At 50.6% G+C, this 11,122-nt stretch overlaps 1 protein-coding gene across 1 annotated transcript in view; it reads left to right on the forward strand.

The window, feature by feature from the left end:
• Positions 1–10,869, forward strand: part of LOC134048157 (hydrocephalus-inducing protein homolog) — a 74,944-nt gene extending 64,075 nt beyond the window's left edge. Inside the window, exons 55-70 of the mRNA XM_062499757.1 lie at positions 268–506; positions 831–891; positions 1,517–1,721; positions 2,093–2,325; positions 2,891–3,042; positions 3,976–4,168; positions 4,720–4,828; positions 5,406–5,660; positions 6,006–6,148; positions 6,498–6,719; positions 8,009–8,178; positions 8,699–8,799; positions 9,001–9,102; positions 9,650–9,782; positions 10,590–10,725; positions 10,774–10,869. Of these exons, the coding sequence (XP_062355741.1) occupies positions 268–506; positions 831–891; positions 1,517–1,721; positions 2,093–2,325; positions 2,891–3,042; positions 3,976–4,168; positions 4,720–4,828; positions 5,406–5,660; positions 6,006–6,148; positions 6,498–6,719; positions 8,009–8,178; positions 8,699–8,799; positions 9,001–9,102; positions 9,650–9,782; positions 10,590–10,725; positions 10,774–10,869 (2,550 nt within the window). The remainder of the gene's footprint in view (positions 1–267; positions 507–830; positions 892–1,516; positions 1,722–2,092; positions 2,326–2,890; positions 3,043–3,975; positions 4,169–4,719; positions 4,829–5,405; positions 5,661–6,005; positions 6,149–6,497; positions 6,720–8,008; positions 8,179–8,698; positions 8,800–9,000; positions 9,103–9,649; positions 9,783–10,589; positions 10,726–10,773) is intronic.
• The last annotated feature ends 253 nt before the right edge of the window (positions 10,870–11,122 follow it).

Genomic DNA, 11,122 nt, shown 5'->3' on the forward strand with positions numbered 1-11,122 from the left:
GGCTCTGTTATCACACGGTGTTTTGGGAGCATCAACAGGATAGGTATCTAAAGGAAGGAAGGCTTTAACTGGAGAATCCTCTCTCCTACATACACAAAGTCTTTCAAAACCATTGGGAGGCTTCCTAAGTGGAGCTGAGAATCTGACTCTGGAGGAGGTGCTTAAACAGGGAGGGTAAATTGATGGAGGCCTGGGGTGGAGGCTGGCGACTGGGGTAGAGCAAGCTGGCCTCTTGGCTTTGTTTACCACCCCTTCCTGTGCACACAGGTGACAGATGCCAGCTCAGGGGAAGGAAGCCAGACTGTTGCCACCATCCCAGTGAGGGTGTCGGCAAAAGCTGTGTACAGCAAGTACAGTATTGAGCCTGCCTCACCCATCAACTTTGGGGCCATGCTCAAGGGCACCAAGAAGACCCAGACTGTTGTGCTGGAGAACAGAGGCATGCTCAACTTCAAATTCCACATCCTCCAAGCACCCGAGGATGCATCTGCATTGGCAAGCAAAAGGTATGAGAAGCCCTGCACCACCCTTCCTGTCTGAGGAGGCACCACCCCATGGCTGGTATGTGGCAGGCAGCCAGGAGACCTGGGCTATCATCCATCTGCATCCCTGGCTTGGGGAGAGGGAGCAAAACATCACCTTGGTGTCCCCATGTGTACTATGAAGCTGGTGGTAGAGCTGCTCTGTCGAGCACTGGGTGCTGCAGGCTGCTCTCTGGGAGCCATCAGCAGCAGGAAGGCTTTCCTCTGTGGGGAGGAAAGCCAGCTTTGACCTCAGAGAAAGGCAGGGGAGCTCAGCATGACAGACACCTCTGCTTTCTCCTTCCTCAGCTCAAAGCAAGAGGAATCCTCTCCATCAGGAACAAAGCTGAAATCAAGCTCCTTGACACAGGTGGGTGACTCCTGCTCCCCAGCAGTGCTGCTGCAGGGGATGTGAGAACATGCTGCTGTGCCCAGGCTGGGGGCTGATCACCACAGGGTGGGATGTAGTCTTCAGGATGGAGTCCTGGATGTGCTCAGTCCCACTGACAGTCCTGTACTCTGGCTCAGACCTGGAGCTGTGGGGTCAAGAGAGGGGAGCAGGTCCTGTGTTTGACAGCTGCTAGCCAGCATAGGTGTGTGAACACCACAGAAGCAAAAACATCCCCCACTAAACTCCCAGTCCACAGAGCTCAGAACACATTGCTTTTTCTTCTTCCCAGTCCCTTACCTCTCTCCCATCATTTCTCACAGCCATTTCTACTGTCCTGTGTTACCTCTGGAGGTTGAAGGATCACAGCTACCACCTTCATTCTGTACACACAAACTCCTTTCTCTCTGTCACTTGTGACATGCTTGCAGCTCCTCTTGGCTTGTTGGTCTCAGCCTGGAGCTGCCTTTGGGCCATGGATTCATCCTTCCCTGCCCTGGGACTGGGTACTTGGCCCCAGCTGGAGGCCAAGGCAGGACATATTCTTTGTTGGGGTGCTCAGGGCACAGCTATTAGCCATCAGCCTCTCTTGGAACTTTTTCTGCAGGGTTACCTCAGTCTTGGCATGTTCACGGTGTCCCCCTGCTCCGGCTCTGTCGCTCCATGGGGCCAGCAGAAGATCACAGTGGAATGCCTCGCAGGGCAGGAGGGGACATGTGAGGGGCAGCTCTACATTGACATTACAGGCAGAGACCCCAAGGACAATCCCCTGGGCATTCCCTTTACCCTGATTGCCGAGTCCTGCCTCCCAGGTACGTCCTGTCCACAGGTTCCCTTGGTCACACCTGCTGCTGATCAGTACCTCAACTTGCTGCTAGATTAGGCACACTAGCCCTGGTGTCCCACCTTAAAATCCTTGAAGAGGTTCCAGCCCTCTTCAAGTCTACCAGTGGACTCATCCCTCTCAGGCTGAGAGGGATGCATGGACGGATAAAAGGAAAGCACTGCTCTCTAAGACTGAGGATGACTGAGCTCCATCCTCACAGCCAGCTCCCTCACCCAAACCTGGGTTTAGCAGTCACGTCGGCAGAAGGGGCTCATCAAGCCTTCTGAGAGGCCAGCAGGGTGCAGATAAATTCATCAGGGAGGCTTTTCCACGCTCATTCCTCTTGTCTGTCCACAGCACTTGTTGAGGATGTCACGTTAACCTTCGAGGAGTACCCGATCTGCAGCAGCACCAACCTCAGCTGCAAGCTGCGGTCAGTCAAAGGCACGGGTCTGTTTGTCAGAGAAGAGAACAAATTCGTCTTCACCAAGGTTCTGGTTGGGCAAGAGGCTGAAGCTCATTTCAGCATCTACAATACAAGTGGTCTGCCATGGGACGTGGTCCTCTCCATCAAACCCCTGCCTGGAAAGGTAAGATCAAGAGACCAAAGTGGTGGCTGCCCTCTAAAGGCCTTGTGAGAGTTTGTTTTGTTCTCCAGATGGATTGTTTCCTGTGGCCCAGACTAGTCTAGCTTAGTGCAGGTTAAACTGCAAGGGAGAGCAGCAGAGCCAGGGAACAGTTGAATGTGTTGTTGAATTTTGCATGTCCCAGGCAAGGTTTTGGCTCACACCTCTGGGTCTTCAGTGGGAAGCACACTCAGAGAGGGGCTGTTATGAACTGACATGCCAGGGCTCAAAGCAGAGCATTTCCTCGGGCTCCCTGGCTTTTCCTTCTCTTTGAAGGCCAGTTCTAGGTTATTTGCAGGGTTTTTCCTTGCAGCACCCACCTTCCATATATGCTGGGGCAGCTGCCAGCACTCAAAACACACAATGCTTTAGCACAAAGTCAGCATTCCCTGGGAGAGAGGGAGCCTGCCTCGGGAAGCAGGAAGGATGACACACTGTCTGGGGCTGTTCTCAGTAATGCATGTACGAATACAACCATGTCATGTTGAAAGGTGCCTTCTCCTAACTTTTCTCTCTGGGTTTCCCCAAGGAAAAAAGCCCTATCAATAACATTTTCAAGTTGTATCCTGACATGATGTCCATTCCTGGCTCATCCAATGCCATTGCTACGGTGACCTTCACCCCACTGGAGGAGCAGAACTACAGCTGTATTTTCAAGGCTTCCCTTGTCATCCCAAAAAGGTAAATTGCCAGTGGAATACTGGGGGTGGCCTCACTGAAAACTGCCTCTCCACTGGGAAGGCACAGATCTCTTGTTAGCTCTAATGCTTTCAGTAGCCTTAGGCAGAGTACTTGGCATGAGTTGATCTGGGAGGCAGTAGCTGTTAGAAAGAGCAGAAAAATGAGGCTGATGGTTTAGCCTGGAGGAGGAACTATGAAGACACAGAAATATTAGGTAGCCAACTGGAAGTTACTGAGATGTGCTGCAGCTGAGCTCTGGGTATCCAAGGACAAAGGCTAAGATGAAGCAGTTTGGTGCCAGCCTGTCAGCAGTCAAAATTTCCTGTTTGTTTCTGTAAAATTAAGTGATCCTCTGTGATTCCCTGACATTCATTAAGCTGTTTTATATGAGTGGTTGGAGCTGGTTTGAAAGAGGAGCCCAGTTCCTCTGCCCTGGGACCTCTCTAGTGGGGCTTTGACCGGTCCTTCCTCAAGCCTTTAGTGGCTGAATTGGAACAAGAGAAGTCTCATTCCTAATACAAAATTGCTTTTTTACTGTTCTTGGAAATTATCTTTATTGATGGTGATGATTTACTTTTGCCTCCTTGCTTTTGTACTGCTTCCCTGCTGTGCTTTTGCTTGTTGCAGATGTCTCATCTCCCTGCAGCCAGGGGATTTGCCATATCTCATCTAGTGCCTCATTATTTACCTGCTGTACTGCATGATTCAATTAAGTGAAATTATAACTGTTATTGTGGAAGGCTCTGGCTCTTTGGAGCAGATTCCTCTTGTGAATGGCCCTGCATGGATTGGGAAGAGGCTGGTGGGGGGCTGTGTTGTGGGGTACAGGGGCACCAGGCAGGGAAAAACATTGTGGGTGGCGCTTGCTGCTTCCCTTGCCCAGAGAGAAATGGGTTAGTGCCAGCTGAAATTGTTTCTGTGCCTCTCCTGCAGCTCTGTGCAAATTAAGCCCCAAACCCTGACCTTCACCATCAGTGGGAAGGGGCATGAGCCACAGGTGACAGTCGTGTGCCCAAGTGCTCGCAGCAAGAGGGGAAATGCTGTGCTGCGCTTCAAGAGACTCCGGGTGGGGGATACAGAGATGCTCCCCCTGGTCATCCATAACAATGGCATCGTACCTGTCAAGGTGAGAACCTGCTCAAGGAATGGTCTGATTTGGGAACAAATGCCTTTGGCACAGGGGAAGGGTCCCAGAAAACATGGCACACCTAAGAAGAGGTGTGAGAAATTAATTTTAAGCAAGTGACTGACATCCAAGAAGGGAGTTCTTGGGAATTTTCCATCCAGTCTTTCTTCTTTAAGTTAAACACAGGTGGAGTGGTGGTGGAGTATTTTCCCCTATTTCTCATCACCTTTTCTTCTCACGGTGATGTGTGATTTCCCAGTTCCATTAGATTTCATTTGATCCTAGTTTACTACATTTCAAGTAAACTTAGTTGTAGTTTAATTACATTCTGCTCATTACTTTCTGTCCCGTTTGGTTCTGTGTTAGTTCTATCCAAATGCCTCTGAACAGCCTTTCTTCCTGGCTGGTTTGACTTAACTGTTGTGCTAAGGGCTGTTTGTAGTGGGAGAGGTGCTGGGTTCCCCTGCGGGACCAGCAGCACTGCGGTGTCAGTCCCTGTGCCATCCTGTACTCACACCAGTATCACTGTGCTCTCTGTTCCCTTTTCTCAGTTTATGTTACACCTGGAGGATGAGCACGGAGCGTTCTTTTTGAAAGGCAGGGGCTCCACACCTGAGAGATTCTACACTGAAGATGTGGAAGAGGACTGCGTTGGAAATGGTAAATTTATTAACCATGAAGCGTGATCATGCACAGAGGGAAAACATGTGCCCTGCTCTTGGCTTCTCTGAGCAGCAGCCAGATGTTAGACACAGTTTCTTTCCTTGGGCTCTCTGTCCCCCCAGCTTTTCTTGGAGACCTTCCTAGAAAGTTGTGAGAAGTTGTTCAGTTCTTCTAGACACGGTGGGTTGAGCTGTGGGGGACTGTCACTACCTCAGTGGACCCTCTGAGGTATTTGCTGCATTGGGAAGGTACCAGCTGGAACAGATGCAGCCCCTGAGCACACAAACAGCCAGCAGAAGCCAAAAGCACTCTCTGGCTCAGCTTTCCATATGGCTGGAACTGGCTGGAAGCAGATGGAATGACAGCTGGGCATCAACGTGAGGTTCAGCTGCTCTAAGTGCTGATGTGTCTGGAGGTGGCAGTCTCGTGAACATAGGAAGAGGGTTTGGAACCACTGGGGTAGAACCTGTGCTTAGAGGGCAGCTGGTTTCAACCTCTTCTTCCTCATATATCCTATGGAAGTATTTCCTCTGTAGAGCTGTATCACTTAACTCTGATTTCCATTGCTGTGCAGAGAGCAAGCCCCCAGAGAAGCCTTTCTTCCTTCTGCATCATGGGCAATCGACAAATATTGATGTCATTTTCAAACCCACCTTGACTCAACATCTGGAAGGGAAGATTTGTGTGTTACTGGAAGACATCTACTCTAAGAAGACCCTAATAGAGCTGGTGGGTGAAGGCCACAAGGATGAATTCACCCTTGATGGACTAGAGGAAGACACAGATGAGAGGAGAGCTAAGCGCAGTCTGAAGAAAGACATTATTGATGGTAAGAGAGGAGAGGCTGCCAAGGTGGAGCAAGGAAGAAGAAAATATCTGATCAAGTGTGTCCTTTCTCTAGCCAGGCCTGGGCTGTCAGCCATGGGACTTGGTGGCCCGTGGCTGTGGCAGCCATGCATGCAGAGCAGCGTGTGCCGTGCTGCATGTCGCTGGCTTAGGGATGTGTCAGAGTGTTTCTCTGAAAGTGGTGGGATGGGGAGAGGCCTGGGGAACTCCCTCCCACGGGGAGGAAGGCTTGGAGCAAGGAAGCATTGAACATACAGCTGTCTGTGCACATGAAAGGGGCGGGTGGAGCTCCCTGCATACTGAGATCTCTTGCTCTCCTCCTTAACAGCTGTCAGATTGAATCACATCCAGTTTGGGGACTGTCCTGTCGGGAGGCCCTACCGCAGGACCTTCACCATCACCAACCATACCAGTACGAAGGTCATGCGCTTTGAGTGGGAGGCAGACGCCGCATTCCAGTTCTCCCCCAAGGTGAGCGTGGACTGCTCTGCCTTTCCCCATTGCTCAAGCCCTGCCCTGCTGTTCCTGGGCGCTGGCAGGGAGTCCTGACATAGCAGTGATAGCCACTTCCAGTGCCATCCATGTAGGAGATGCAGTCCCTGGCTTGGCTGGGCCAAGGCTGCCAGCCTTGCAGAAAAGGCTTCACGTTATGGGAGGTGGCACCTTCTGTTCACACTTTTGTCTATCAGAGTTCACATAAATCCACACCGAGGTGCAGATTCCTGGCACAGCATCTCACCACATCAGTCCCTTTTGCTGTCAGTCCTGCCCTTGGCAGTGCTTCCTTCCAGTTTGGTCTTGACTGCCTGATTCTCCCTAGATGGGACACCTCCACCCTGGATGTGCCAAGGACATCACAGTCACCTTGAAATCAGATGTCCCAGCCACCTTCAGGAGGCACCCTGTGAAATGTAAGGTGATCAAGACCAACTCTGAGCTACCACAAAGGAAGGTTGAGGACTGGGAGGACCGAATGTGCATTGTCACAATGGAGGATACCACCAGGAAAGACATGGCAGCCAACCGGCCTGTGAAAAAGAAGGTAAGGAGCACAACGGCAAAAAAGCCAACCCAGCTTTTACAAAAAGAACCACCATAACACCATCACTGTTGGTTGGCTGAGCAGCTCCTGCTTCCTCTGGACATTGGGCAGCAGTGGGGTTCACCAGCAGTGCATTCTAGGGGAGATGCAGTGACCTCATACAATCACACAAGAGGGGGAAGCCTTCTGACAAGAGACCTTTAGCCACACACAAACTTTCAGTCTGTGGGGTTCAGCAGCAGTGCATTCTAGGCGAGAGGTGGATGCACAGTGACCAGATAGAAACACACAAGAGGGGAAAGCCTTTTGACAAGGGACCTTTAGCCACACACAAACTAGAAGTCTGTGCCACAAGCACAAGTGTTGCAGCCCATGTTGAATGGGAGACAACGTTATATGATTTTATCCCATTTAATGGTGTTAGAAATCTCTTCATCTCATTTGGTGCCTTTTCACCAACGAGCAGTTAAGTCTCTTGCACTATGTCTCTTCTTTTGAAGTGGAGAGAAATACACTTCTGCTGCACATACTGGTGAACTCCGAGTTTTGTCTGCATGGATACCAGAGTATGGTTGTGGTCTCTGTATTGTGGGGGATATCTCATCATGGAGTAGCCCAGGCTCAGTATGACAGAATGGAGGAGTCTGGAGAAGGATCATCTCCAGAGACTCCTGCTTTTATTGTCATTATTGCCAAACATACTCATCTTGGGTGAAAGTCCTGTCCGAGTATCTGGACCATTTTAAGGCCTCTAAACCATCCTCTTTTCTGTCAGCACATCTGCAGTTGGAGACTTTCCTAGTGAGATCTTTCACTTCCCAAAGTGCCCACTCCCAGCTCCCAGCAGTGTGGCTGTTGCTCCACACATGACATCTGGAGAGCACTTGCTCCTAAGACAAGAAGAAAAAGGTGCTTTCTAGAGGTCTTCAGTCTTGGGGTTCTCTATCCACAGAACTCCAGCAGGCAAACTCAATCCTAATTGTGAGACCTGCTGGATTTGTAGGGGACCAGGAAAAAAAACAGTCCCTCTACAAGGCTGAAGTAGAGGGACTGGAATGCAGCTATAGTCTCCATGGATATATTAACAGCTGTGGTAGTGATTGCTTTGATCAACAGGTAGGAACAACTACTGTAGCGGATCAGTCCCAGTCTTGTCATCTTTCCAGGAAAGTAAAAGTGAATGGTCCTTTCTAGTCCCTCTGTGAGGCTGATCTTGGAGGCCAAGAGATTCCCTTGTCAGCCTGACTCTGTGGGCTCTGCTCAGTGATTCTTCCCTCCTCTGTTTGCAGATGGTCCAGACAGCCCCAGAACCAGAACCGGCACCGGCTTACACTGTGGATGAGAGCATCCAGGAGGCCAAGGTGTACCTCAGTGCTGTTGTTGGCTACACCGAGTTCAAACAGAACCTGATAATGGTTCAGCTCAAGGACACCTTGCCCAACCAGACAAGGAAAGACATGTGAGTGCTGGAGGCCAGCAAGGCCCTGTGAGCGGGAGCTGCCTTTGCCAGGGCTGAGCCAGTGCCCGCTTCCCCGAACTCTACCGCAGCCAAAACCAGCACAGGCCCATTTATGTGCACACAAAGCCAAGCAGGAGACGGTGGTCAGCAGAGGTTCAGTGCTGCCATATCTTTCTGCTGAGACCAGCCATGGGTTTGTTTTTACTGCATGTCACTTGTCCTCATCTGCTCAAGAATAAGTTTGCAGTCAAGCCAAGACCTAAAGTGCAGAGTAAGCCTCTTAGCTTCAATGTCCTGGGCACCGCGTTGGCCCTTTCTTCTTAAACTTCCAGACTTGGAAATACTTTTTGGGCCACCCAGGACAGCAGTCTGAGCATAGTAGAGTTGCCTGGAGAAGAAGATGGTCCTCAGCAGAAAGTGGTACCAGGAGTCCATCAGACAATGTTATTGCACTATTTGCTTTATATTTATTGGACTTGTTTTATTTTTTTTATTTTTATTCCTCCTTCTTGCTTTTTAGTTTCAGGATACACAACACAGGAAATATAACCCTGGAATACAGCTGGATGGAAGCTGCAGATAGTAAAGCAGTGAAGAAGCCATACTCAACCACTCGGACGGGTAAGGGCATTTCACTTGGTGGCTGAGGGCCTGGGGAGAAGACCCTGCCACTTGACCCCGAAACATGAATTGCTTTTGCATCCTTGTCCACACGTCCGCTTTGATCAGCATCTTCCCCAGTGCAGCTGGAGAGTCTTCTCCTTGTCCCCCTCTGCCTTTCCACCCCTTCTGTTCTTGCTCTGCCCATTCTGCTCTGCAAAGGAGCTGAGCCAGCCACTGGGAAGAGCCACACGCTGGGTCAGGACCTGGAAGGGGGTCATCTCTTTGACAAGTCTGAGACTGGGAAAAACAATGGTGTAATGAGTGAGCTGCCCTGCAGCCTTTGTCTGTGTGCAGTTCCCCACTCCAGGGCAAATGTAAAGTCACTGTCTAAAACCAACTCTTCTCATTTGGCACAGGAGTGTGTTCTGCAGGCAGACCCTGCTCCCAGATGCTCTATTTCCTGCTGAACGTACTCGGCTAGAGATGTTCCAAGTGCATTCCAGATCTCCTCCACCTACCTGCAGCAGGAGGCAGAGTTGCTGGGAACATAGGATTTTGTCTTTGAAAGGTGTTCTCTTCTTCTCTGCAGGTCAGTTCCTCTCCTCCACTCCTCTGAGGCATCACAGAAAGCTGCCGCATCCTTTCAGATGGCAGCAGGAGCATCCTTTTGAGATGCATCCTTCTGGAGTGCGGCAGCTTGCCAAGAAGCAGCAGCAGTCCAAGCAGCAGCAGCAGGATTCTGAGCAGCAGCAGCAGGATTCTCAGCAGCAGCAGCCCAAACAGCAGGACCGCTCCAAGAAGCTACAGCGCTTCAAACAAAAACACCTCTCTGTGCAGCGTTTTAGTCCCTCCCTGGAAATCTGCCCAGATGACAAAAAAGACCTGCCACTGTTCTCCATCCACCCCTGCCACGGCATCATCCCTCCTGGCCAAAAGCAGATCTTTCACGTGCTGTTCTCCCCAAAGCATGTGGGGAAGTTTAGGACCAGCATACTCTTCAGGTGAGCAACGTCTACGCACTTGCCCAGAACTCCCGCTTCGGATGGGTATCACTGAGTCACAGGGTGGCATGGGATGGAAAGGACCACAGTAGGTCATCTGGTCCCACTTCCCTGCTCAAGCAGGGCCAATCCAGAGCACATGACATGGGGTTGTGTCCAGAGGGCTCTGGAATAATTCCAGTGAGGGACACTCCCTCACTGTTGCCTCTCTGGGCAACCTGTCACCTGCACAGGCGAGGAGTTCTTCCTCAGGTTCAAGTGGAATTTCCTGTTCAGATTCTGCCCATTGCCTCCTGTCCTATTGCTGGCCATCACCAAGCACAGCCTGGTTCATCCCTTAAGACCCTCCCTTCAGTCCCTCTGACTGGGATGGGGAGGTGGGCTTGGAGACAGGCAGCCCCAGAGAGGCAGCAAAACACCCAGAGGAGCACAGAAAGATCATCATCTGGCCTTGCTAGGGAGACACTGTGAAAAGACACTCTATGAAACATTAAGCTCCTGGAGGGTTGCAAAATCTGTAACGAGAGATACGGGGACCAGCCAGTCCCTAGCTCTGCTTCCTTTTGGAACAAGCAAGGCCTGCTTCTCCACATGGAACCCCATGTGCTGTGGTTGGTCCCCAGGCACTTAGCTGGTCATGTTGCTGCCCTTGCACCTCTGCAGCCTCCCTGCAGCGAGTGCAGTTGTTTAATTTGCTGCTCACTGCTTGCACAGACAGAGGATGCAACATGGTGTGCAGTGCAAGGAGACAGAAAAGTGGCTGGCTGGAAATGTTCATCTGACTAATACCAGTCCCTTTCTTCCTAGGACTCATAAGCTGAAGCCGGCTCTGAAGAAGGTAGAGGTGATTGTGAAAGGCAGAGCCCAGGAGCAGGAGTGTCTTGATAAACCAAAACGCTCTGCGTTACGGCAGACAGACAAAGGCCAAGGACCCAAGAAGCAGGTGCACTGGAAACTAACACCTGAGTGACAGCGTTTGTGTTAGCTGCAGCATCCAGCAGGAGCCAGCAACATCGTGTCTTCTGCTGCTGATGGTCTCCCACCCTTCACCAGAGACCTCTGCAGCTACCCTTGCAAGCTCCAGTGAACACCTTTATCCTATCTTTAATTACCTAAATTAATTAACTAATTTTTAATTAAACAGTTGGCAATAAATTGTTAATTGTCAGCTTGTCTTGCTTGGAAAGACAGGTGTCTGCAGGATCTCTCTAGAATGGAGAATGTGACCCCCTTCCCTCCAAATCATTCTAACTTTGAAATTAAGGTGCTTTACAGCAAATTTACGGGAAAAGGAGTAACAGTGCTTTTCTAGGATGTCTAGCCAGGCAAATAAGCCAGAA

This window comes from Cinclus cinclus, chromosome 11 (genome assembly GCF_963662255.1).
Source record: "Cinclus cinclus chromosome 11, bCinCin1.1, whole genome shotgun sequence".
NCBI lineage: Eukaryota > Metazoa > Chordata > Aves > Passeriformes > Cinclidae > Cinclus > Cinclus cinclus.